The sequence below is a fragment of the Hydra viridissima genome, unplaced genomic scaffold, assembly GCF_058129835.1.
Source record: "Hydra viridissima isolate aposymbiotic clone 2 unplaced genomic scaffold, HvirCarnegie_v1 scaffold_11, whole genome shotgun sequence".
Taxonomy (NCBI): Eukaryota; Metazoa; Cnidaria; class Hydrozoa; order Anthoathecata; family Hydridae; genus Hydra; species Hydra viridissima.
The window spans coordinates 9,492,914-9,515,963 of record NW_028324310.1 but is presented as its reverse complement, the minus strand read 5'-3'; the positions used below and the strand labels follow the sequence as shown (position 1 = coordinate 9,515,963).

Sequence of the window (23,050 nt, the reverse complement as noted above, 5' to 3'; positions counted from 1 at the left end):
CTGCAAAGCTTTATGTGTCTGTAGCCTAAAAATGGCCAATAATCTTTATGGACTTCAGGCTCATTCAAGTGCTCATCCTTGTTGTTAGTGCAACATTAAGTGCAAAAACCTGGAAAACTCAAGAAACTTAAGAATTTTAGGCTCTCTTAAGGCAAGTCTGTAATCCTTCATAAATTCTTTAAGTGTTTTGGCCTATGCAAAAATGGCTGTAAATGTGGTTCACGAGCTAATTATCAGTGGATCTTACGGCACACTCATCCTTAACATCATTCTTCCCCCTAAAATTCATCTTCTGCTGGGTGTTGTCAACCATTTGTTTAAAACTCTCCAGACCATGTGATTTAATGCTGAAATGTGGCCTTTATCCTTAAACCTCAAACAGAGTTTTATTTTATGGGAGGTATTTCATAGGAAATGAATGTTGGAAATTACTCAAAAATGTTGTCTGTCTTTAACAGCAAGTAGAACCCAGGTCAGCTTTTCAAGTTTTTGAAATTATTAATGCTCTGAAGAAATTTGATTCATTTCTGAAAAGCTGTTTTGGTTCAGTGCTGGTAGCAGACTACTATGAATAAATCAACCAATTTAAAGCATTCTAACTTGCTCTTCCAAATGCCAGTGTCACACCCAAGGTCGATACGGATTTCGTTAGGTTAAAGACTTTATTGATCGTTAAATGCCACCACTTGGCCTGTACATTGAACAAGCAGCAGAGGCCGCACATAAAGATTTCCATCACCAGTGGCAGAACTTAAAATTTATCCCCAAGCATCCAGAAATTCTAGAAGACTTACAAGTTTTGCTGTTGATTACAATAGCAAGCATCTCTAACGTTTTAATATATAGTATTTAGATTTAGACTTTTGTTCTAGAAATTCTTTGACTCTAAATTAAATGTAGAAAAAAAGCAGTGTGTTGATAATTCGTTGAATAAAAAATTCTTCATTAACCAGAGTTGTATCTTGAAAAATGAAATAAAAATGTAAAGAAAATCAGTATTATATCAACAGCAATAAATATCTGACAAAATACTTTTCTATCATTTTCTAATATAAATAAAACGTGATACTCAGATAAAAATAGAAAACTAAGCCTTTAGGTTGTTACTTAGAATAACTAAATGTAAAGCTTACAAATTAAATGCTACTTCATAAGGTCCCTTTGAATTATTTTCAGTTCGGTAAAGTTACAAAGCAAACATATCAAAAAAAAAGCCGACGCAAAAAGGGGAAAATCTCAATAGTATTTTAGTTTTGTAAAAAGTGCTTTTTTCTGGTTTTTATTTGCTTTCGGTCATTTTTGTAGCTGAGATCAACTCACTGGTGCAAATTGGGCAACCTTTGAACTTAAACTTACACATTCTAATCAAAAGCTGCATTAGCCCCTGTTTTAACCATTTTTAATGTTTTTAATGGTTTTCTCATTATAGATTTTTTGTTGCTCATCTAATAAAACAATAACAATAAAAGTTGCTACCCAGTTCCCATAGAGCTTTTATATAGCATTTGATGGTCAATAGACTCTATAATAGTGATGTCACAGAAAACGATTTGAAGCGAAAGTGTAAAATTTGACTTTTTTGAAGACTTAAAGCCCTGTAACTCAGCAACTGTGAAAGATTTTTACTTGAAATTTTATACACAGAGAGGTTAACACCCAAGGGTTAATACTCCACCAATTTTCATTGAAGTGCTAGTTATTTTAGAAATTTAAATGATTGTTTCTTAAAAGTATTAGTTCAACATTTTGCTTGGTTTCTAAAGAAAACCTCAGTTTCTTTGTTTCCTCATGTTTCGTAAACACCATTTTGTTTTAAAACAAAAATGGCATGTAATTCATATTTGAATTACCACTCTGCTATCTTCATAGACATCATTCTGACTGTCTATAAAATTAATCAGATATCAAAAACAAAAATATAAAATACTTTAGGTAAATGTAATAATAATAAATAATAATAAATGTAATAAGCCTTTAAATCATTTAACTAAACGACTTGAGTTTGTTTAGTTCTAAAAATAAGTCTGAGTCATAAATATTAATTTAATTTAAAAACATGATTAATATAGATACATGAATTTCGAGACTTGACAATTCGATTTTTTTAGCATTTGATTAGCAAAATTAAAATAATCAGCATGAAGATATTGCAAAACGGATTGCTGTAGTATTTAAACTAATTGGTTCAAGTTTGATACATTTAAAAGACTGGAAACTAACAAAAAGGAACATTTGTTCAGCAAAAGAAACAATTCAAATAATTGACATATCCTTCCAAGACAGAAAACTCCTAAAAATAAACAGACTACACAAATGGAACCTTAAACATATCAATCTGCAACCAGCTTAGATGGAGATCACTTTTTAAAACCAATTTTTAAAACTTTATGACAATCCGGAATTTATCGCTGTTTGGCCTTTTTCATCCCGTAGAAAATTTTTCCAAACTGCTGAGTCACATTTGATTGTAAAATAAGTATACGAAATACATGACAGCCAATAACATTAAAACTTTCAAGGGCAATATGTATGTTGTTAAATATTATGAGTGTGTATGTATGTGTGTGGTACGTCGATACAAACAGGTTTTGTGTGAGAATTTATTTGAGCTTGTGTAAATCTTTAAGTAGTTAAACGAGAAAGTAAATGATTGATAATTTAATGTAAACAAAATAAGTCATAAGGAAAGTAAGCAAAATACTCAATTATTTAGCATGTAGATCATTTACTATCTGTACAATACTATACTTTATTACATTTCTTTATTAGAAAAAATAAGTAGTATAATTTTTTAGAAATATTTTAATCAGTGTCCTGAGTTTGGTTTTGTCAAGGCAAATTAAAAGATTGTTATATATTACGTGTTTTTACCAACCCTTACGCACTGTTTCACAAAGACAAATGTAAAACTCTGTTTGGGTACAAACAAATGTTCAGAAGTTACTTTAAAACTCATTGTAACCCCAACGGAGAACAATATACCAATAACTGATGATAAAGAGATTGGAGCATTTGCAATTATTTCGATTGTTTAAAGAGAACATTTGATAGCATGGCATTTTATATAACTAAGGTTTGGTGAAAGCAAAAAATATTTGCGTTATGAAAAGCAAATGTAAAGTCAAATAACCAAGTCTAATTTCAGCATTCGGTCCAGTGCCTCATTTATCTGGAATTCCAACGCTAGTTTTTATTCAATTATTCTCTCTTGAAAATTGATTTTGATGAGCTCAGATTGTGTTATGTAATTAAATCAGCATTTTTTTAAACCAATAATTTCAATCTATCATTGGGCAAATACTCAGCTTGCTCATCGTATCCCGACGGTTCTGATCGCAGAATGAGCAGAGTTTTCAATTCGATCAATTTTGAATAAACTAAATTAATCAATATCTAAAAAATTTTTGTTAAATTATAAACTTTTCGTAATGAGCTTCGCAAATAAAAAAAGTCTGTGATGATCGATGATTTGGAAGAATGAATAGATCGATTAACGGACTGATTTTTTCTGTCAGCTGTATCATTCCATTCTTTTTGAAAAAAACGTCTTTAAAAAAGGGATAAGTTTTTGCCTTTTTAGCAATTCAACTACACACAAAAAAAATTTTGAAGTTTTTAAATAAAAAGAAAGTAAGTATGTTAATTCCTTTGGTAAATGAAGAAATTAATACTGACTTTGATTTAACTGAATTAAACCAAAACACTTGCTAAAAGACGTCGATTAATCAATGTAAGAAAAATCTAAAAATGGGAATTTCGATTGTTTTTACTACAAACGCGTTTTAATAACAAAAAAACCAAAATGACTATTTTTAAATGATTTTTTTGGTTAGACAATCATTTTTTTCCGGAATAAAGCAGGTTTTTTTTGTCACGAACCGAAAATAACGAAAACAACTAAAGCCGAATATAACGAAACCGCGAAGCGCAACGATTAATCTTTGGCACAAACTAAATTCCTGTCTGCATGGTTCCGTAAGTTGTCGTTCGAATTCTACAAAACAAACAAAATGGCTGGTCAGCCTGGAGACCATAGAATACTGGAAGGATCAAAAATCTCCTTCGTCCCACCAAGAATGAAAAACTTTGTGTTAACAGAAAAACTAGGACAAGGTTCTTATGCTACGGTTTATAAAGCTTATAAAAAAGGAAATTCACGTGATGTTGTAGCTATAAAATGCATAAAAAAAAGTTCCCTTAGTAAAAAGTCAACTGAAAATTTAGTTCGTGAAATTGAAATTCTCAAAAATCTAGATCACGAACACATTGTAAAACTGAAGGATTTTGAATGGGACAATGATCACATATTTTTAATTCTTGAATATTGCAGTGGTGGTGATTTATCTTCATACATTAGGAAATACAAACGTTTACCTGAACATACTTCTCGGAAGTTTTTGCGTCAGCTCGCTTTAGCTTTACGTTATATTAGAGAGAAAAATATTTCTCATATGGATTTAAAACCTCAAAATTTATTTATAGAATCAAATAACAATTTAATTTTGAAAGTTGGTGATTTTGGGTTTGCTCAGTATCTACTTGATAAAGAAGGCCAAGACAACCTTCGTGGCTCACCTCTCTATATGGCAGTAGAAATGTTTTGCTCTGACACTTATGATGCTTCTGTTGACTTGTGGTCAACAGGAGTAATTCTTCATGAAGCATTATTTGGTTTTGCTCCATTTGCTTCAAAAACGTTTGAAGAATTAGTGTTCAAAATTAAATCAAAAGATCCTATTGTCTTACCTAAAAATCCAACTATATCTCTTGCATGCAAAGATTTAATAGAAAGGCTTCTTCAAAGAGATCCCAGAAAAAGAATAACATTTGAAGAATTCTTTATTCATCCATTTGTTGATCTAAATAATGCACCATCCCAAGATAGTCTTCACAAAGCAATTAAAATAGTCACTGACGCTGTTAAACTAGATAGTGAAAATGATTACAAAAATGCTTTAAAGTTATATTGCTGTGCTCTAGAACATTTTCTCCCAGCAATAGACTATGAAAGAGACAGTGAAAAAAAAGCTGCTATTAGACAAAAAGTACTACAGTATATTAACAGAGCAGAACAATTAAAAGTGACCATAAAAGAAATAGAGAAAAAAAAAAATCAACAAACCCTGTCAAACTGTTGTATGACAAGTAAACCTGATTTTGCTGAAGTACAGGCTTATGAAGATAAAGGAGATTTTTTTGATAATAATGGAGAGTATGAGAAAGCTTTAGAAGAATATAATAAAGGTATTGATATATGTATGTCTTTATTGTCTAACTCATCAAATAGCAATGAATATCGAAGTTTAGTAAAAGAAAAAACTGAAAGAATGATTGAACGAGCTGAAGAAATAAGTCGTTACATTGATTTATCAAATAAAGAAAAAGATTTTAAACAGAGTAATTGGTGCAGTGTCCAATAAATTTTTTTCTCTAACTATCTTTGTAATATAATTATTATATAATGTTGTTACTTTTTTAACATCATTATTTAGATAATGTTATTGATAGAAATACTGTTGCAGTCTAATAAAAATTTTAAATATTTATATAAACATCTTCATTTTTTAAATTTTTAGTTGAGAATTTTAATAAAAAAAAAAACCATAGAAATTTGTTGGATTTTTTTTTTTTTGTTTTGGTGCATCTTTTCTTCAATTTAAAGAAAATTAAGGTAATCAATCAAGTTAAGATGAAATAATATAAAAGTTTTTTTTAACAGCTAAAAAGGATTCATTTCATCAGGACATTAAGGTTGAACAGATAATCAGGGAGGTGAAATCTTTTTGATGATGGATTACTACTACTAAATCTTAAAGGGTAGTAATCCAGATAAATTACACTCCAGATGATCATCTAAACTGAAATTTTACCATGATAATATATTTTCATAGCATGTTATTTAGTATTATGAATAGCTTTTATTTGTAAAGTGATAAACTTTTTATAAATAATTTTGTTACTTTGATAACCTCTTGCATCATTTTAAAAAGTAGGTTTGTATTGAAATATAAAATAGAGGAAAAATCTCCCATTCTTGTAGAATTAGGATAAACCTTCATTAAAACAAAAAGTTAAAAAAATAAAAAAATATTACAAAAGTGTTTAGATCGTTGTTAAAAGTACAAACTTAATTTGTAAAAACATTCATGAGGATAGTTAACGAAGCAATGCGTCATTAAGCATTCAAATGTTTATTTTAATTGATTCTCTCTTTTTCTTTTTCGTAGCATTTGAAAACGACGGAAAAGGGCTAGGAATGAAAAGAATATTTGAACTCTCCTTGATAACACTAGGGAACAAATTTAAACTTTCTGCCTGCTACCTGAGCAAAATTATGTCAGACATATCAAGTTTATTGCGCTGATTCTGAATATGTAATTAGAATATTTGTATCACGTAAAGTTTTTAAGTTATTGGTTTTTTTAGTTTTTTGATATTTTGCTGTATTTAAACTTAAATTTGAATTTTTGTATAAATTTTGTATAAATTTGAATTTTTGTATATGGAATTGTCTAAATCTATTGTTTTGCTGATCACGAGTCGTAAAATTTCCACAAGCATAACAATTTTTGTTATGTTTGTGTAAAATTTACGACTCGTGATCAGCGGAAAAGTTTGTCATGCAAAATAAAGGTTGCCTTCTCATGTTTGCTGTAGTGTTTGCTACGTCGGTCTGACTCAATTGTTAAATGGGAAAAGAAAGCAAATGCCGTTTGCCGTACCAATCATATGGCGCGAGCCAAAAAACCATCGTTCGGACTGTTACTTTTTCATGACAAATATAACAGGTTATTCTAAGAAAACCAAAGCTTCAATTGTATACCCTAACTGTGCATCTACAATGAACCAGTTCCCCACAGTATCGATTATCCTGTTCCCCATAGTTTTGAATATCCTGTTTCAACCCCTCCGACCGACACTACTCTTGACAGCGAGGAAGAAGAACAAAGTGGTAATGAAAAGGACAATTTTGTATATGAACCAGATGATGACAAAAATAAACCCCACATGATGACATAGGGCGAACTTAGAAATCTGGTAAGGGACCTTGGGTTAACAAAAAAGAAAGCAGAACTCCTGGGGTCAAGATTACAGCAATCGAATTTACTGGTTAAAGGAACAACAATTTCCCACTTTTGCGACCGACACAACGAATTTGCGAAATTCTATAATAAGGAGAACAATATATGCTACTGTGTGGACATTGCTGGATTAATGACAGAACTGGATAGTGAATATGGAGTTGGCGTCTATTTATTGATTCCAGTAAAGTCAGCCTAAAGGCCGTTCTCCTATATAACGATAATTTTAAACCATCCATTCCAGTAGCCGATGCAGTGAGTTTGAAGGAGACGTACGAATCGATGAAGACTCTCCTTAAAGTTATCAAGTACACTGATCACAACTGGAATATTAGCGGTGATGTCAAGGTAGTTGCTCTTCTCCTTGTAATGCAATTGGAACACGAAATCCATGTGCTTCTTGTGTTCTTGGAACAGTCGTGACGATGCAAATCACTATCTTGTCAAAGACTGGCATGCCAGAATTGATCATGTACCTGGACAATTTAACGTTCTGCACGAATCGTTGGTGAATCTTACCAAAATCTTCCTTTCGCCTCTTCATAAAAAACTAGAACTGTTTAAAAACTTTATCAAGGCGCTGTCTACTGATTCTTGCGGATTCATTTTTCTTAAAGATAAATTCAAGACCGTTCTCACATACGCAAAGATAACTACGGGAGTTTTCACTAGACCACAGGTACGTGATGTAATTCGCGATCCTAGTTTCAAAGTACAACCACAGCCTTTAGAGTTGGGGGCTTGGGAGGCGTTTGTGTTGGTGGTTCAGAATTTTTTAACAAATCACAGATCTAAGTACTACGTGCAGTTGGTGGAAAACCTGATAGTGGCATACAAAAATACAGGTTGTAGAATGTCTCTAAGAATTCATTTACTTCATTCCCACCTCAGCTTCTTTCCTGTCAATCTAGGAGCTGTTAGTGATGAACAGGGGAAAAGATTAAACCAGGAAATCTCTGTTATGGAACACCGGTATGAGGGTCGTTTTGATAGCAACATGATAGGGGATTTCTGTTGGTTTCTACAGCGTAAAAGTGACAGTGAATATAAGCGCAAGATATCATCGCCAAGAAAATACTTTTAAACTCATAGTTGTCTAATTAATATGACATGGAGACATTTAATACGTAATAACTTTATTTAAATAAAACAATCAATGTGTATATATGTACCTGTATCAATATATGTACGTGTTTTGTTTTAAATGACGGCTTTAATTATCTGAGTAAAGCTGAACATTCGTGATGTTTTTTAGCTATAACATTAAAACCAGACGTCGTACTATTAAAAGAGTCACATATTTGTAATCAGCACACCTGAATCACCTCAGAACACCTGAAAAAGTCTGGGAAATAAAATACTTGTTCCATTGTGTACTAAGTAATTGTAAATAAATAATTGTAATAAGTAATTGTAAAAAATTGTGTAATAAATATTTGTAAGTAATTGTAAATTGTAAATTGTAAACTTTGAACCAAGTAAAAACATTCTGCAAATTTCACACTAACTTTTTTTTTGTTTCTAGCTTTTATTAAAGTATTCTTTGTTTTTTGAACTCATATCGACTTCATTTGAGAGCAAAAGTTGTAACTAAGTATTCTTAAGTATTATAACGTTAATTAAATGAACATGACATTTTTAACATTCATCTTTTGTTACGCTATATATAAATATATTTTGCAGCACTAAAAAAGTCTCCCATGAGCAATTTTTTATAGGGATTACCAAAAAGATAATTGATGTTTTTAGGAGCAAGAAGGTGGAAGTAATATGAATAATTACTGAGCAGGTTTTGTGCTTTAGGAATAAAAAGTTTCAAGAATTTCGTCAAAATACGGAGTTTTACATTCCACGCATAACATTTTTTTTTTAATTACGAAATTACAAAAAGGGTCCCATACGCAAAATAAACAAGCTGTCGAGCTTAACTCCGTCACGTGAGATTTATTTTATATTCGGCTCAGGTCGTTTAAGCTCGTTGATTAATTTACATTTGTAACAAAAGCTTATATCTCTTATCATAGCTAAGTGTTCTGGTTGTTCGTACAATTCTTGAATGTTATTACTGCTTGATTCCATACCAACAAAAATTATGGAGCGTTAAAACCCATTTAGATACAGTTAAAGTTTAAAAAAGGTTCCCTTATTTAAATTTGTTTGCTTAGACATTCCGTAAACAGCAACTCACCATGCAATATTTGGTTTTTATTTCCATATAATCTTTTTATTTATTAATAAAACTCTTTTATTGAAAAAATGGTGCCTTCTAAAAGTGTGCATATATGTTTGTATAAAATTTATGTATATACATATGTATATATATGTAAATACATATATGCGTATACATATATGTATATATATATACATATGCATATATACACATATATTTATAATTGTATTTATATATGTATAGACACTGCCAGCAAAAGGTTTGAGGCAGTATATGTAAATATTATATTGTCCTTTTGATAATGTTATTTCAATATTTTGCTTACAGAATTTGCATTGATATTGCCATTTAAAATAAACAATGACATGATTACTGAAGTGTGAACTTGGAGTTATTTATCTGTTTGTTCTAGCAGTCTAAGAATAAGCTTGAATAACCCATGCAGATACAGTAAAAGAATAATAGAAACAACTTTGGTGTACCTTTTCATTGAAATACATGGTGTACCTTTTAGTTGAAAAAAAATTTTAGAAGTGTTGTTAATGTTCAGCTAATATTTACGCTACTCATTTTTCTATTAAATGTGGTTATAGTATGAAGACTGTTATTTTTCACACAGGTTCTTAAATCTGAAAGTTAAAATTTTTTATAATTTGTTTTCATATTACAAAATTTTACAACCCAAAGGAAATGGGTAAAAGAAAGGAATCAACATAGAGAAAAAGAATACTTGTTTATCTAGAAGAAAGTTATTCCCGAGCCCAAATTACAAAAAAGTCAGTGGTTTCTCAATGCTGCATACAGAGAATGTTATAACAGTTCTAGCAAAGCGGAATCTCAGCCTAAAACTCTTGTTGTTTTCCTTTGACTTCCTGATCATTTCTTTCATAAAAGTAAGAAATGATCAGGAAGTCAAAGAAAAAATAACAAGAGTTTTAGACTGAGAAATTAAAAACATTGTTGACAGATAGAATACTCAGAGCTGAAAAGATTAGAGCCCAATACAACCAATTTAATGAAGTACCATTTGGCAGGTTCACAGTAAAGAATCATTTAAAGAAATTCAAACTTCTTGCCTGAGTGGCAGCTAAAAAGCCATCACTGTGTCGAATTAACAAAACTAAGTCACTAAGTTGGGAAAAACTGCATCAAAATTAGACGATTGAAGAGTTAAATCAAGTTCTTTGGAACAATGAGTCAAAATTTGAAATATTTGGTTCCAAATGCAGAGTATTCTTAAGAAGATTTCCTAGAGGAAAGTACTCTGAGAAGTGTGTCGTACCTACAGTTAAATATGGTGGAGGTTCAGTTACCGTTTAGGGATGTTTTGGAGGTGAAAATATTGGAATCCTACATAAAATAGCAGGAACTATGACAGAAGAATGTTACAAGAGCATGTTAGAAACTCTGACAGTCCCTTGAAGAGAGCAATTATTTGCTCAACAGTGCATTTTCATGCAAGATAACAATCCTAAACATACTAGCAAAAGTTTTTAAAAGTTTTTAGAAGAATTGCAGCAACAAAGAATTTTGAAAATTATGAAGTGGCCACCATTGTCTCTGATTTTCAATCCAATAGAGCAGCTGGGGGAGGGATTGGATAGAAAAAAAAGACAGAGGCAACCATTGTCATCAAATGATCTCTGGAATATAGATTACAAAAATTAATTAACAGGTGCCCAGAATTTGCAGAGCCACTGTTAAAAATTGAGATGGATATTTTGATGAATCAAAAATATGATTTAGCAATAATAAAGATATAATACCTAGTTAGTAATTCCCTTAATTAAATTTAATCTTAATTAAGTAATTCCCTTAACTAAGTTTAAAAGTTGTTTTATCTTGTTATAATAACAAAAAATATTGTATAACCATAAACCTATAAAAATATTCAAGCCTATGCTTTTTTGAACAAATTATTGTCTGTTAATTTGCCACCTACCTAAAACATTTTAACTTTTTATAAATGTATATATATATATATATGTATATGCATATATATTACATATGTATATATATTATATACATATTTATATAAATATATGTATATATATACATACATATATTATATATGTATATATATATATATATATATATATATATATATATATAAATAAATAAATATATATATATATATATATATATATATATGTATGTATGTATGTATGTATGTATGTATGTATGTATGTATGTATGTATGTATGTATGTATGTATGTATGTATGCATGTATGCATGTATGCATGTATGCATGTATGTATGTATGCATGTATGTATGTATGTATGTATGTATGTATGTATGTATGTATGTATGTATGTATGTATGTGTGTATGTGTGTATGTGTGTATGTATGTATGTATGTATGTATGTATGTATGTATGTATGTATGTATGTATGTATGTGAGTGAGTAATAAACATACTATATAATTAAATAACAATAGTTGTTTTAGTTACATGGTTTATAATACAAAATAGACCTAGCAAACAACTACCTCCCTTGCTACACTTTCATATCATATTGTAAGTAAATTATAGTTTCATAGTTAATGATTTTGGCATAAAAGTTGAAATTCTAAAGTTGTATTTTTTACACATATACAGTGTAACTATATATATCATGTGTAATACTGTAGAAAATGAATTCTTCCCATTGGTATCATCAATCTCTTAGTCGAGTAGAAAGTGAAAAGTTATTGAAAGACAAACCAAATGGATCCTATTTAGTCAGAGATAGTGAAACAAGCAAGGATAAAGTCTTGTCAATTAGGTAAAAATGTTTATTTTGCAAAGCAAATGCAATTTTCAGCTTATAAGTTTACCATTAGATGAGATAATTTTGAGGCATGTAAAATTTTAATTTTTTTAAAATTTAAAACAGACAAGCAAATTATCTAATTTTTTTTTTTTTTTTTTTTTTTTGTAGTTGGGATAGGAATGTACATCATTACAAAATTAAGGAAAATGAATATGGATTCTATATAGATGTAAGCAGTTTTTTTTTAAGTTATATTTTTATCCACTTGTATTTTGACTTATGTCCAAACAAATTGTTCATGTGTATATGTAAAAGTTTAAAATAAATTATATAAATTATTTGATTTTCAGAGTCGAGATTCTGTTAGCCGTATCTTTTTTCAGTCTTGTGATGAGTTACTTTGTTATTATAAAGTTCCACGCCCTGGTCTTTATTATGTTCTCAAAAATCCTATTTTAACACTTTCCCAATCTGAAAGGACAGATAGTTATGATTCTGGTAAGCTTATACTTTTTTGGTTAGGCAAATTTTAAATGAACATTTATTTAATCAATGCAGAGTTTTGAACTATGAAAATTACTAAAAAAATCTTTATTCTGCTAAATAAATGGTTTTAGTTTTTACTTATGGATGTTGTTTAAACATTTTTTAAATAACTTAAGAAAGGCTGTAGCTTTTATTTCAAAAAAGAAATTTTCAAAAACAGTCTAATTTATTGTATATTAACTTTTTTTAGACTATTCAGATGATGAAGATGAAAAAAATGATGAAGATAATATTAGAAGATTTTTCCAGCAGCAGTTAATGGTGATCAACAAATTAAGGTACAAAGCTGTTATAAAATTATTCAAAACAGTGGGAATTAGATTTAGCTATTCATATCTTATATTTTTTTGTTTGAAACAAATCTACATCGGACTAAGCAACTTTTATCACTAGAATTTGCATGCACTAATAAGCCTCAGTAAAACATATATATATATATATATATATATATATATATATATATATATATATATATATATATATATATATATATATATATATATATATATATATATATATATATATATATATCTGTGTGTGTTTTAGTTAATTATTAGGATAAACCTTCATTTCTTGTAACTTTTAAAAATTAGATCAGATGATGCTTTTTTTGAAATGCTCAGTGAATATGTAAACAAAGGTATGAACCGTGATCTTACAAGATTTTCTTCTGGTTCTTCAAAGCCTACTTTTTTGCAGCAACTTCTTGTGAAAGCAGGTGCTGATCTTCAATGGTTAGTCTTCTTGTGTACATTTTAACATTTATGTTGAATTTTTGTTTTATATTCAAGCATGATTAATTATCTTATGACCATAAAGTAGATGTGTTGTTGCTATATATTGTTAAATATAAAAAAAAGGTAGAGGAATATTATTTGTTTAATAGCTTCTTAAACCTGTTGTTGTCCAGATTAAAACAATAAGTTAGCTAACTTAAAATTTTCAAAGTAATACAAAATACATACAGTTTATGCCCAGTTTTTTTTCTATTGCAAAATCACTTTGGTTCTGTACAACTTAAGAGTTGTAAGAAATCACTCAAACTAGTGATTCTCTATTAGAAGCTATAAAAAGTTGTAAAAATTTGCTACAAAAAGTTGAATATAACAGTTACAAATGAAATGTTTGTGGCTAGCTCAAACATTTCTGGTTAGCCTGCAGACTGGAAAACAAATTCCCTTATTTTCTGTGTTTATGGTATAGTAAAGATAAATAAAAATGACTGGCAAAAGCACCCTTTTTCCTATAAACAAAATTCTGCTAATTTCAAAACATTCAAAGAAATGCAATCAATCCAAACTCTCTGATTCTAAAGCAATAGCTGGTGAAACAGGTTTTTCTTCAGATAGATAAGTGAATCTCAAAGGCATTTAATGTTTTTGCTAGTTATAAAGTTTGCTGCATCATGTTATTGTATTTGCTACATTTACTTTTTTAACAGAATATTATTTTTATATTTTTAAATATTTCTTGGAAGTTCTCAAATCTTTATTACATGTTTAGTACATTGAATTTTTATTTGAAGAGACTGAATCTGGTTCATGAGTTGTTTGATGTCGGTAGTAATGTTAAAAAGGTGATTTCTTTTCAAACCTAAATTTAAAAAACTCAGCAAATACTTTGATAATACTCATTTATTTTCAAATGTCTCTTCTCAGAAACTAAAGTTTATAATTTTTGTATTGAAGTTTTTAAAAAACTATGCACATACTCAATTATTACATTGCAACACTGCATATGAGTTGTTTTTAAGTGCTTTATTACTGTTTGTAATAATAACTTTTGTTTGTTGTTTTGTTTTAGGACAATATTGGAGCATTTAAGGTAGATTTTAACATTCAAAATCTGATAAAATGTTGCTTTAAAATGAGCTTCCAAACTTTCTTAATCTTTCTTAAACTTTTTTAAAGTGATTTTTAATAACTGCTTATAAAGTATGTGAGAATTAGTATAGTATTATAAATATCTTTGTATTGAAGTAATAATACAGTGTGTTCCCTAAAGAAGTATGTTGACAGAATTATTAATGTTTTGTTATTCAATAAAAAAAAATTTTAACGTTGTTCATTAAAGATTTAGGCTGTATATATTTATTAGAAGTTAAAATGGTTTTGCAAAGAGAGCAATTAATTTGATATGTCAAATTTTGTATGAGGTCAAAAGTTAATTTGATAACACTGGTCAACAAAAAACCTTTTTTCTGCTGAGTTGGGTTTGACAGTTGTTTTTAAGTAATTAGAGGTCTCTGACTTTTAATATGGCAATAGTTTTTTTCTATCACATCAAGTTTTTTATCTATGTACATTTTGATATTTACCCATGTTTGCCCAATCTGTTGCTACATGTTTCAGAAACCTATGGTTATTTTGTGGTTAGGCTTGTATTGTGGTTGTGGATTACGGCCAGTCTGAATTGACCATGCAGTTAGCAAGGGTGAGTGTCAGGGAGTTGTGTGCTTCTACCAAAGTGGTGTCCATCACTAACCATCTTGATGAGCTCCCTACTAATTTTGGTGGCATAAGTGACAAGCATAACAAGTGGTTTTGATATGAAGATGATGACAGGCTACTGTTGGAGTATTTAATGAAAGTGTCTAGATATGAAACACTCAAGACTCTCTTTCAAGCAGAAATTTATCCCATCAATATGTCATGGTATATTCCGTCAATATGTCATGTTATATCTATGTAAAAAAAAAAGATATTATCCTGTATTTCATTGTTCACTTCAGTTCAATTGACAGTCTAAGTTATGTTTTGAACCTATTTCTCTTACTAATTTACCCTGAGAAGTCAGTTTATAATATTGAACTTTTTCTATTATCCATTTAATTGTAAACACAAATATGATGCAGAATAAAAATACGATGTGATAGACAAAAAAAGAGGCCAGATTTGGAATCAGTTCATCAAATTTTTGTAAAAATCAACAAAAATCAGCAAAAGTTGTGCTGAGCAGTGTAATTCTTAGTCAAACCTGTAATAAAAAAAGTTAGTAGAAAGCTCCTTGATATGAGGTTGTTAGAGTAGAAAAGGCAAAACTCTCTAAATGTAAGACTTAAAAAGTGTTCTAGGTCAACTAGCAATACTAGGAATTACAGTTTTTTCTTCTCAGTGTTTCAACAGTTTTTTATTAAGTATTTTCAAGTACTATACAATCCTTCAAAATGTTCAAAATGTTTATGATAACAAATCTTCTGTGAAGGATATCAATGAAGTACCTGAAGACTTGGAATCAATTTTAAATATGATGAGCGAATGCAAGAATAGTATATTAGAACTTGAACAAAAGGTTTGTAATTATAGGATATTCTGTAAGGATATTTTTCAAACTTCAGAGTGAGAAGAGTGTTAAAACATGTAAGATCAGACTGGTTATACAATACAATTTTGAACATTTTAATAAAACAAAACTCTTTTGTGTTTATTATTAATGTAAATGTCAATTGTTTGTCTAGAAATTAATTAAGAAGTATCTTTTTGTGGCTATACCCATGTAATAAACTTTTATTGTTATTTCTTGTTTATTTATTTTGTGGCAATCGTTTGAAATAATAAATTGTCTAGTAAAACAATTGAATTTGTAATAAGGTTTTTTTAAATTTTATAAAATCCAAATACAATTATAGCTTATAAAAGTGTTTTTTAAGGCTTGTAAAATTTTTGAAGAATACAGTGGAACTTCAACTCTTGTTTCTGGAAAAACTGAAACTGAATATTTGGAACTAAACATTGAAAACAAAGTTGTGTCGTGTAAAAAACTGCAACCTTCAGCTGGTTTAGCTCAAAATAGTTTTGGACATATTTTTGAGGTTTGCATTTTTTTTTTTTTTTTTTTCTAACCTTTTCCATGGGGTATTTTGCATGTTGAGCAGGAAATGTCTTTTTTTTCTATTTTTTCAACCTTTGAGAAATAAACATAAACTCTGCTTTCAGGTAACAAGTGGGACTCTAAAATATAAAACAGGAATTTATCTGGATGTTAAAGCTCGTAAGTTTTCAATTACATTAACTCTTTATGTTATTGTTGTAATGTAGCTGGTAATAAGCAATTTATAGATTAGCAATTATAAGAATATAGTAATTCTGCAGACATTCTTATTGTATCTAGATATTATCTTTTATAAATATTACTATGCTAGAAATATTTCTTACAAATGTTATCGAATTACAATAATATTCAAAAAAGATTCTTTCAGTGAGTTTTTTTTCTCTTATAGGCCAGATAAAGTTTAGCAAAAGTATTAGCGATTTTAATGATAAAGATTCAATTACTTATGATGTAGAAAAAGGTTTATTATGAATTTTTTTTCCTATTTACACTTTTATGTTTTCATTAAAATTTGTTCTTATTTTGTTAAAATGTATTCTAATTTTGTTAAAATGTTTTTAAAACAGTTTTTTATTCAGATTTATTTGCAGTATCAACAATAATAGGAAATGAATAGAACATAAATAAATGTGAACTCTTTCCAAAATTTAAGTATTAATCTATGCACTTGATCCCCATTTTCCACAAAGTATCTGGTACATTTTTAGGTAGTATGTTAATATCAGTGAGATATGGAAGTAACATTTTGAATGGTATCATAAAGTTAAAACTATAAAAGAGGAAAGTAATCAGACCTATTAAGACACATTTGAGGGAAAAAGAAATTTTTTTACTCGATTGATAACTAAAGCAAAACATTAAAGCGTAAGGAAAACTAAAGCAGAACATGTTAATTTGTAAAGAATCCAGAATGTGTCTGTACCAACCCAATAAACAAGTTGTTGCAATTAAACTACAAGAGACTGTACATATATTTTTTATGAATTTATCACTGATCAGTGAATGAGTTCTGTGAAAAAGCTTGCTAAATCTAGAAGATTTAGTAATGCTTTTCATAGAACTCTTCCACTGATCAGTGTACAATTGTAACTCTGTTGTCTTTCTTTTAGAAAAGTATGTTTTAAAATGCATTTTTTATTAATATTTCTTTTTTCTTTTAGTTCTTCAATTAATTAAATCAAACAACTCCAAGACCAAGCTAAGTATTGTGATTAACAATTCCAGCATAAGGAATGTTTACTTTGAAAACTTTAAAGTAAGTGTTAAAATGAAAAGAAATTTATTTCAAATTTACTTCTAAAGGGGGTCAACGTAATAATTTGTCTATCATCACTTTTTTAAAATAATTGAAAGCCTCAATGCTAAAAGTTACTTAAGTCACATTTTTATCTGAATGAAGCTTAGCAGTATTTTTTTTTTCCCCCTATATATTGAATAAATATGAAAATGAAATACCTAAATAACTTCTATAAGCAATCCTATTTAAAATTTTGTAATTTTATGAACTAAAACTGGATGATTTTTACAGAATACTTGTTCTATGACTTAAGTATTTTTAGTACTAAGGGAGGCATCTCCAATTGTTTTTTTACTGAAGCACATATTCTATAAGCCCATATTAAAATGTATTTATAAATATTTAAGCAATATTATTGATAAAATTAAATGAGTTGATGTTCTTTCCTCTAACTGTGCTATATACAGTATATAACCTAATACAGACAAAAAAAAAGTTTTATATTTTTTTAAAAGTTAGCATATTAATTACAAGTTTGTCATGCAAGTGCAAAATCTTAGACCATTTTTCTAAAAAAGACCATAACTTCACCAGTTTTGACGGAAATTTAAAAATTTAAAAACTGTACATATTTTCTTGTACATATTTAGGCTCAGTTTGTGATTGTTATTGAGGCTTCCTTCGGGCCTGTCATCTTTAGACAAGTCACATTTAGGCATATAATATTGCAGGCTTTGAAAGCTTCTGAGTCCAGTGGTTTAGGTCTGGGGAATCAGAAAGCCACATGGTTTTTAGAGAGTATTAAAGACTATTTTTCAACCATGTCTTCTTTAAAATGTGGCAAGAAGCTGCATCTTGAATCAGAACAACTTCAGAGTGATCTGGATAATTAGGCCCAGGGTAGATATTTTCTTTCTAAAGTATTGAAAAAACCTTTAATTCAAACTTGAGGCCTTACTTGCTGAAGACTAACCAGTGCATTAAGTAGATCTGGTGTCCTGGATTGTGACTTGCCCCCAGGTTATGTTTGACCACCTTTTTGATGGTTGACTTCAGCACCTCAAGCTGCTTAGCCATTATTCTCATGAATCTCATAGGGTTATATATTATCCTAAACAGTGTTTTCTTTCACTTTCCTAGACATTTGTACATCCCCATAGACTAATAATTTGATTTAATTTACAAAATTATATAAAATTTTAAGTCTATAGGATGTATTTGTTTTAAAGCATTTAGCACTTCCACAATTCCTGAAATAAGCTTTTAGGGTTGAACAAGATCTATGTGTGCTTCATAGTTCATTTTTATGTTCTTTCATCTGATAATGTACACAGACCAAATAATAAGTGATTTGGGAAGGTTAAGTGACAAAAAAAATTTGTTTAGAAGTTCTGTTTTCACATGTAGGTTAAATAAATAAAAAAAGAGAATTGAGTTGTTTGTTCATTTTTTGTTAAATGTTCAAAACTTCTTTAATATACAACTTTGATCATATGCAACTTTGAAATGTCAATGTATTATCTTTAGTTGAAGAATCAGTAGTAACTAAAACTAAAATAAAATCTTTTGTAATTCAAAAAAAAAAAAAGAAAGAAGAAATAAGAATGAATTTGTTTTTCACAATTGATAATTAAAAGATGCCACCAAAATATTAAAACAATTTGTATAAGTAATAAAAATCCCTTATTTAAATCTATGACGTGTACTGTGGACAGCAAGGAATCTAGTAAATTGGTTGGATTAGATCCTGTATAAGTTTACTGTAACAAAAAATTTTATTTTAGTTTCTTTTATTGATAGGTTTCAAAAGTTTGGTTTAATTTCAATACTTTTATTGTAATTCTGTTAAAAAACGCATCATAAAATGCATCCTACGTTTTAAGTTGTTTAGGTTTCTTTGGGTTTCAGCTGCTTTTTCTTAAGCAGTTATGCTTTCAGTATTAAGAACTAAAGAACTTGCTTAACCTGTGTTAAACCTGACCTTTTAATTCTTACTTGTGTTTCTAATTAAAATTTAGGCAAGAGAGAATTTTTGTCAAACAGTTCTACAGATGAAGAAATCATATTCAAATGATGCAAAACTCTCTATATTTATTGGGACTTGGAATATGGGTAAAGTTTTTTGTTACTATTAAATCTAAATTAAAATAATATTTACTTGATAAAAATGGAAGCTTATTTCCCTTAACTTTCTTCATTCTTTTCTACCATTTTTTTTTTAATACAAATCATTACTGTGTACATTTAAAAAACTTTTAAGTAGCAGTTAAACTAGCCTAAGGGTATGAGTGTTTTTTTAGGCAACGCTGTTGCTCCACCAAGTATAACTGATTGGTTTAATTGTTTTGGCAGTGGAAAGACGCAACAGTCTGATTTGCTACCTGTGGCTGCTGATATTTATGCTATTGGAACTCAGGTTTTAATATTTAAAATCCAAAATATAATTTATAGATTATATTGTTGTTGTTTTTTTTTTTGATTTTATTTTTTTCTATTCATCTAATTCCTCAATTCAATGCATAAATAATATTCTTTTTTGTTTTTTTTATTTGCTTGTGTATTCCATGTTGTTGTTTTTTTCATTTAAATTTTTTAGGAGAGTCCATACCATCAAAAAGAATGGATTAAAAGAATGATGGTTGAACTTACAAATTTGTATAATAAAGATTTTAAATTAGTAAGTATTTAAGGTATGATGTATTAACCTGCGTTATTACATTCAGGACAAAATTTAATTGTGCAATCATTTATGAGTAAACTGTGTACTTTAACTTTGTCAACAAAATGTTATATACATTTACTTACATACTTATTGCATACTTATTTTTTTCTAAAATACACTTAACTACAAAATTAACGCACCACTTATAAATTCTGACTTATTTTGAAAATATTATGTATTTCCCAGATTTATCAATTACAAAAATGATAATAGTATTTTTAGTTACGCTTTTTGTAGGTTTTGTTCTGTTTCCCTTATTTAATTTCGAAATCAAACCAGCTTTTCATAAGTAGCAAGTTTTGCTGTAATTAAACCTCACTTCTAAAAGAAAAATATGTATTGGTTTTACATTGCTTTAACAGTAGAAAAGATAACTGTCATTTGAGCAACATATCTATTTGCAATGCAGCTTTGTAGATGAAATTTAAGTTGTGATGAATCTGTTGCAATTTTTACTTTGTCTAATGAAGAATTAACAAATTGCCAACTTGCTAGAAGATTTGGACTGTCTAATACAACACTCAGTAGGATTCTACAAAGGTTTGTAGAGACCAATCATCACACTAGATGACTTGGCCAATACAGTCCATGAGCTACAATGCCATGGAGGACTAATTTTTAATGCTTCGAACACTGAGAGAACGGTTCACTACTGCATGAAGTCTCCAAATACAGCTTGCTGAGGTTCATGGAACTGCTGTTAGTCGAGATACCATAAGAAGAAGACTTTGTACTTTAAATTTAAAACCTCAGGCAGCAGATTGTCTGTAGACCACCAAAGAAACAGACTGGCTTTTGCAAGGAGGCATATGAATTGGGAAATGCATGATTGGGGACAGGTCTTATTTACAGATGAGTCAAGGGTTTGCCTTGTAAGTTCTGATCGCCACCAAAGAGTGTACAGAAGACCAAATGAAAGATATTTCACTTGTAACATTTGAGAAACCACTTTATATGGAGGTGGCTCATTGGTGGTATGGGGTGGAATATATTTAACAGATCGCACAGAACTTTTTGTTGTTGATTGTGGATGTCTGACTTCTCAACGATACATAGCAGACAACTTAGAACCTTTTATGGTACCTTTTGCATATTTTTACTGAATACTTAAATAATGTTAATATTGAAGTTTTGGAGTCACCAGCTTGCAGTCCAGATATGAACACAATAGAAAATCTCTGAGACATAATGGGATCCATGTTAGAAGCCAACATCCACCACCTAACAGCCTATATGAGCTGCGACAAAGTCTTATCCGGGTGTGGGAAGATATCCCTCAAGAAATGATTAGATCTCTAATTAAAAGTACGCCACGGCGCTGTCAGGCTGTAATAACATCAAAAGATGGTAACACTAGACATTGATAACTCGAAAATGTTTCAATTTAACCCTTAAATGCATGATTTTTTTAAAAACATCAGAAAAAATCATACATGTATTTTGAGGTCTGTTTGTTTAAAAAAAAAATTTGAAAATGATATTTCAATTTTGATATCTTATTTTATCTTATTTTATTTAATTTTGATATTTTGATTTTTAAACTAATCTTAAAAATGTTGTATATGTGTTAAATAAATATTGCATTTCTGTAACACTATGCATTTAAGGGTTAAGCTGTATTAGTGTGCATTTTTTTTTTTTTTTCACTATCCTCAAAGTCAATTTTATTATTATCATCAAATTAATTGTGTTCATGTCTTCTATTCTTAATATGTTTGTCAAAGTTTATGATAATACTGACGACAATTAAAATAAATCAAAATGTATAAGTGGTGCATGAATTTTGCGGTTAAGTGTAGTTAACAAATAAAGTTTTTATCACTCCTTTTTTGCCAAATTCTTTGTGCTCTGTTTGATTTAAGTTAAACTTGGTTTCCTCAGATCAAAGAACATTCTTCCAAAAAGATAGTAGCATTGAAAAATGCTTTTTTGCAAAGTTCAGTTGTTTCTTTATATATTTTTTGTTACAAGTTATATAAAATCTTTTCTTACAAGCTATATATTTGCTAAACCCAGCTGTATGAATACAATTTCTAATTGATCTTCGTGAAATTTTAGTTCCAGCAATTTTTTTTAGATTATTTCCTATACTTTTTTTGGCTTTCTTCTTTGTCCAGTACAAATTTTAAATGTGACATATAGTTTGTACTTCTTTATATTGGTTCTTAATGTTAAAAAAAGGATTATTTATAACTTTTCTACTTTTCTACTGTATACTGTATACATGTTAAAATTTGGCTCTCAACTTTGATGATGTTTTGTAAAAATACCAAGGCAATAAAAAGCATAGCCTAAGATCTTCTGATGCCTCAAGCCAATTATCCTGAGCCTGCAAATTATGTTCTCATGCAAGATGGAGCTCCATGCCACAAGACCATTGTTACTCAGCAGTGGCCTGTTGAACACCTGAATATCTGGCCCCAACCCTCCTAATCTTATCTAACCTTATCAAACCCTCCTAATCTTATCTAATACCAAACTTATAAGTAACAGAACCCTAACACTGAAAAACTCATCAGCTCAGTATTTTAGCCCTGAACTGGGCTAAGAGACTAAAACATCAAGAAGACCTGCTCAATATTCCTATATCAGATTGAAGCAGTGATCACAGCTGAAGGCAGTTACATTGATGTAAACTAAACCTTATTAGTTTGTTTATTTGATGAGATAAAAGTTTTTTCCTTTATCTTTTATCAACTCAGTATCT

The 23,050-nt window shown here is 29.2% G+C and overlaps 2 protein-coding genes across 8 annotated transcripts in view; both read left to right on the top strand.

The window, feature by feature from the left end:
• Positions 1–23,050, top strand: part of LOC145191419 (phosphatidylinositol 3,4,5-trisphosphate 5-phosphatase 2A-like) — a 401,680-nt gene that overhangs the window by 360,429 nt on the left and 18,201 nt on the right. For 4 of the 6 annotated variants that reach the window (XR_016445129.1, XR_016445128.1, XM_090067227.1 and 1 more), the window contains exons 2-17: positions 11,703–11,772; positions 11,886–12,019; positions 12,176–12,236; positions 12,358–12,505; positions 12,744–12,831; positions 13,147–13,287; positions 14,057–14,129; positions 14,357–14,377; positions 15,758–15,844; positions 16,203–16,364; positions 16,489–16,543; positions 16,773–16,844; positions 17,545–17,639; positions 19,640–19,733; positions 19,922–20,037; positions 20,218–20,298. Coding sequence is in view for 4 of the 6 variants with exons in the window: in XM_090067227.1 (XP_089923353.1) it covers positions 11,889–12,019; positions 12,176–12,236; positions 12,358–12,505; positions 12,744–12,831; positions 13,147–13,287; positions 14,057–14,129; positions 14,357–14,377; positions 15,758–15,844; positions 16,203–16,364; positions 16,489–16,543; positions 16,773–16,844; positions 17,545–17,639; positions 19,640–19,733; positions 19,922–20,037; positions 20,218–20,298 (1,425 nt within the window). In the remaining 2 variants the exon portion in view is untranslated. Of the gene's footprint in view, positions 1–11,693; positions 11,773–11,885; positions 12,020–12,175; positions 12,237–12,357; positions 12,506–12,743; positions 12,832–13,146; positions 13,288–14,056; positions 14,130–14,356; positions 14,378–15,757; positions 15,845–16,202; positions 16,365–16,488; positions 16,544–16,772; positions 16,845–17,544; positions 17,640–19,639; positions 19,734–19,921; positions 20,038–20,217; positions 20,299–23,050 lie in introns of those variants that run through there. The other 2 variants (XM_090067228.1, XM_090067230.1) reach the window with 2 other exon arrangements.
• LOC149882062 (serine/threonine-protein kinase ULK3-like) lies at positions 3,459–8,333 on the top strand. 2 transcript variants are annotated; one of them, XM_090066911.1, is made up of 2 exons: positions 3,459–5,244; positions 6,228–8,333. In XM_090066911.1, the coding sequence occupies exons 1-2, from the start codon at positions 4,011–4,013 to the stop codon at positions 6,362–6,364; spliced, it is 1,371 nt and encodes a 456-aa protein (XP_089923037.1). In that variant the 5' UTR covers positions 3,459–4,010; the 3' UTR covers positions 6,365–8,333. The 2 variants fall into 2 exon arrangements, with proteins under 2 accessions (XP_089923037.1, XP_089923036.1); XM_090066910.1 differs by lacking the exon at positions 6,228–8,333 and having other exon boundaries at positions 3,459–5,533.